The following is a 4,646-nucleotide window of genomic DNA, read 5'->3' as shown; positions in this document are numbered from 1 at the left end:
CAGTGAGGAGGGCAGTATTTCCCGTTGACATTGAAACAACATTAATCTTGGTAGTTAGGCTTATTAAAATTGAAAATGTTATCGTTCCTTTCAATGAAAGGATGTGGAGCGCATTTTTTCTATAGCGCATATATTTATTTATTGAGCCGATTGGTGTTCACTCGCTAAACTTTTTTCCCTTTAATTCTAAAAATATGTACACCATGCATGATTTTTTTCAACTGCAATTTTGTATTACTATGGGAATCTTATGATGATCTAAGTGATTGTTATTAAAATTACTATCATAAAGGATATGGTCATTGTGATATACAACTACAACTGCCAATGGTAAACATTAATATTCGTTATTAGAACAACAATACCGAATACCAGGCTACTTTTATAAATTCTACAAATAATGGTAATAGCTACACGTTACTGGAATAGGCCTAATAGTAAAAGGGCAAATTTTGCTTTGCCAATATAAAAACTGAAGTGTCAAAAATTCCAACACAGTGCAAGTTGATTCATTTATATATCAATTTAAATGTCCGACCTTAGACTATTCAGCATTATCAATTGTTTGATGCAGCCCCTTTTTACTTTTTCATTTAAATAATTATGCACAACAGTACGGAACAAACCACTTACATACAATTTACTCAACAAGTCTTTTAGATAACTGTAATTGCTTAGTTGAATATTCGACAACCTAATTTCAGTTGTCGATTCACCGCCCTTGGGAAAGTCCTTTGAAGTGAGAGTGAAAGGGGAATTTCGGTAAAATAATTAATTTACCAAGCGCGATTAGAAACATTCTACCCTCCTCAATATTTAGTAGTATTTATGACAAATGCTTTCCTATAGTATAAGAAAATGTAACGAAGACATCGATATATTGTGTGTGTAGACGTGTACCATTTCTGTACCACCCATGAGGACATGTCACAGTGGAGGTGACTATGCTTGGATGCAGGACGGGCTGTAGGCTAATATCAATTACCAATTATACACAGCCTATTCTGTAGGCCTAATAGATTAGCATTGCAAACAGGATGGTCACGTAGGTTTACCATTTAAAAATGTCTAGAAAAAGACAGAGGGGGGGAGAGAGACGGATTCATCTTTAAGGTCACAATATCCAAGGCCATACAGGCTCATGTAGGCTATATTTATTGAAGGATGATCGTCATTTGGGCTTACTTGAGACACTTGAACAACAAATTGACTACTTGATAGAAAGTAGGCCTGTCATCCCAAAACGTAGGCCAGACTTCCAGCTATAACGACTATAGCGCACATAACTTGCATCCTCATCAGACCACGGAATTATAGTCGATGTGAGCCATCTTTAAGGTTTTCAGTATTCAGTGTTTTCATTCTGATGATAAATTGCAGTCCGATGTATTGGCCCCTTATAAATAAAGGCGTTAGCCTACATGTTTGTTATTGTAAATTGCTTGCTTTATTTTTATACTAATTTGTAATCAAGGTAGGACTACATGCAGTCATAACTGTTATGGTATAATTGTTATAATCTTCGGAATTGTTCCTAATAGAATCGTAAGATTGAGTCAAGAAAATATTGATGCGTTTTCCTCTGGGTCTTGGTCTCCCTCGCGCGAACAGGGAGGGATTAAAAGAGCGCTCAGTGTATTAGACGCATTGCGCATGCTCCTAAAGCACTTTCACTACCTGCTTCACAAATCCTTATTTCACATGGGGCAGCCCGGAGTTATCATCCATTTGCGTAAATGCTGGATTCAAGTGCTGAGTGGCGGTTAACATTCTCTGGCGATAGAGCAAATACAAGATAACAACTGCTACACCGGGTGTATTGGCTTCCGACTTCTGTGTCATATTGTCGTCGTCGGATATCAGAATGAATCAGAAAACCTAACTTTTACACAGTTATTCATCAGTGCGCTGTATTTTTCTCTTTTCCATACGGATACGAACGGGGGGGATGAAGAACTGAAATCTAAGTAAGTGAAGATGTATACTAGAGTAGGCTACTTGTATTTTTTTTATGGCAGCTTTCTTTGTCATTACGTTTTACTACAGAAATGTACATCGATGTTGTTAAATGTAACATTTTTCCGATGATGTGACATATTGTTTTGGGTGTAGCTGTTTTCATGAGTGACTTGACATTATTGTCTTTGGATGTATTTCAGGCCAAAAGTACTTTGTACCAACATGTCGAAACCAATGGATCACGTAAAGCGCCCGATGAATGCTTTCATGGTTTGGTCCAGGGCTCAGCGGAGAAAAATGGCTCAGGAAAACCCTAAAATGCACAACTCTGAGATCAGCAAGAGATTGGGAGCGGAGTGGAAACTTCTCACCGAGTCAGAGAAAAGGCCATTCATTGACGAAGCTAAACGACTGAGGGCCATGCACATGAAGGAACACCCAGACTATAAATACAGACCTAGGCGGAAGCCAAAGACTCTAATGAAAAAAGACAAGTTTGCTTTCCCAGTGCCCTACAACCTTGGAGAGCACGACGCGCTCAAAGTTAGCGGTCTATCTAGTGGAACACTTTCCGAGTCCCTTTTAGGAAACCCCGACAAGGCTGCAGCAGCAGCCGCAGCCGCAGCTGCCAGGGTATTCTTCAACCCGTCCATGTCCACGAACCCCTATTCATTTTTTGACCTCGGGTCGAAGATGGCAGAGCTTTCCCAACCATCGTTTTCGTACGCCTCTCCGTTGGGGTACCACAGTGGCACAGCATTCACTGGAACTGGCGGTGGAGCTCACACTCACTCACATCCATCTCCGGGCAACCCTGGCTACATGATCCCCTGTAACTGTGCAGGCTGGCCCTCAGCGGGGCTCCAGCCACCGTTAGCCTATATCCTGCTTCCAGGAATGGGCAAGCCACAACTAGAACCGTACCCCGCATATGCCGCGGCATTATGATAATATGGACCTAGAAGTTGTTTAAATGTGAAAAAAAATATTCATGCAAGAATTTATTATGCATGCACAAATTTGTACATGTGATGAAGTGCTCGTCGTCTCAGATATCACATGTGTATGTATATTGATTAATGCCTTTATCTAAGGTAGCTTATTATGCTTATTTAGAGAACTCTCTAAAATACAATTCAGCTATCACCTGGCAGAGGAAAGGAACAAACGGATGGCATAATACAGAAACCGGAGAGGAAAGGGTAGGAGACCAGTTTACCCTTGTCAATGTGAATACTCATTTGAAAGGTACCATATTTGATTTCTATCTGTTGCAGTTGCACTTGCTTCCGACCCTTTGGAATCAAGTGGGTGGGTAGGTGACAGCGTCCAATGAGACCAATGATGACCACTTTTTTAATTTGTTGACTATTTCTTCTGGTAATTCAGTAATATTTAGGAACTTTAATCACACACTGATGGGTTTACAAATGTATCATGCACCTGCTACCTGTATCATCTTCAAAACAAAATCAGAATTACTGTAAATGTGTACAGATAAATGATACTAGTTGATTTTTCATTAGACTAGTTTTTGAGATAGGCCCTGGAACAGGCATGGTTGTTTGACTAGAAATCCGGTGTATATTTTAAGTTTTTAAACACTGTTTTATGGATGTCTGTAATATTTATTGTTTGGTGGAAGCATATGGTGACCCAAGCGATTTACCAGAGGACGTTGTCCTGTAACATTTGCACAGGAAATATGAAGTGCTTATATGATGTAATTTATTGAAGGAGAAACTCTGCCAAGTATCCCCAAAGTTTTGAATCGACTACAAAACGTCGATCTTTCTTTCAACTATCACTGACAATTTTTGTTTCTTTAGACATCCGCATTTATGTGCATTTAAGTGCATATAAGAAGCATAATTCGTTTTACTAACTCTTATTGAAGTTGTATGTTTTGTGTTTTATTTAACACCACTTACATGTACTTTAAACTCTTAAATGCTATTCTGTTCATTTGTTGAACAAAGGATTATAATAAAGCGTATGCGGACAAATGGAAAGAATCGCGCTGTAGTTCTTTTTGAATTGCTAACAAGATGTTTATCTTGCCCTGACGCGGTCAGTCCAGGTGAAGTGTAAGGTATCCTCCAAAGGCCGCTTTTGTTCGCGCTTTGAATAGCATTACCCGGAAATCTAAATCAACCCATTGTAATCAAGAGCCAAAACCTGATTTATCACAATTTTAATCGTGAATAGGAAGGAAGATAAAACTGAGTGGGTTTCTTTTAAGCCCTCTATTCCCAGTAAAAAGATCCCCTTAGGGCTGTTGAGGAGGGATCTTTTTGAGATTTAAAACAGTCTGAATGAAGTGTCTACTTCCAAATCCAAAACACAACTAATTACATAATGTTTTATATTAATTAAATTATCCAATGAAAAGCACATTCTTGAAGGCCTCCCATGCACTATTGGGAACAGTTGATCTCTGGTCCTTAAGTGTGTGTGTGTGTGTGATCGAGTGAGTGAGTGAGTGTGAGAAAAGGAGAGAGAGACAGAGAGAGCTGGAGAGAGAGAAGGGAGGTTGGGTGGTTATAGCTTATATTTGGGGGGAGTGGACAGAATATATGCTCATATTAGGACATGCAATAATACATTGGACATGTTATTTAAGCAAACCACCCCTCCTCGATTACATTAAGAAGTTAATTCATATGGATCAGAGCGATTATGCAAAA

General features: G+C 39.2%; 1 protein-coding gene across 1 annotated transcript; it reads left to right on the top strand.

The window, feature by feature from the left end:
- Window positions 1-1,679: 1,679 nt before the first annotated feature.
- sox21b (SRY-box transcription factor 21b) lies at window positions 1,680-3,967 on the top strand. The gene is made up of 2 exons (XM_047046677.1): window positions 1,680-1,967; window positions 2,160-3,967. The coding sequence occupies exon 2, from the start codon at window positions 2,182-2,184 to the stop codon at window positions 2,905-2,907; it is 726 nt and encodes a 241-aa protein (XP_046902633.1). The 5' UTR covers window positions 1,680-1,967; window positions 2,160-2,181; the 3' UTR covers window positions 2,908-3,967.
- Window positions 3,968-4,646: the final 679 nt, after the last annotated feature.

This window comes from Hypomesus transpacificus, chromosome 23 (assembly GCF_021917145.1).
Source record: "Hypomesus transpacificus isolate Combined female chromosome 23, fHypTra1, whole genome shotgun sequence".
Classification (NCBI taxonomy): Eukaryota; Metazoa; Chordata; class Actinopteri; order Osmeriformes; family Osmeridae; genus Hypomesus; species Hypomesus transpacificus.
This window is presented reverse-complemented; position numbering and strand designations above follow the sequence as displayed.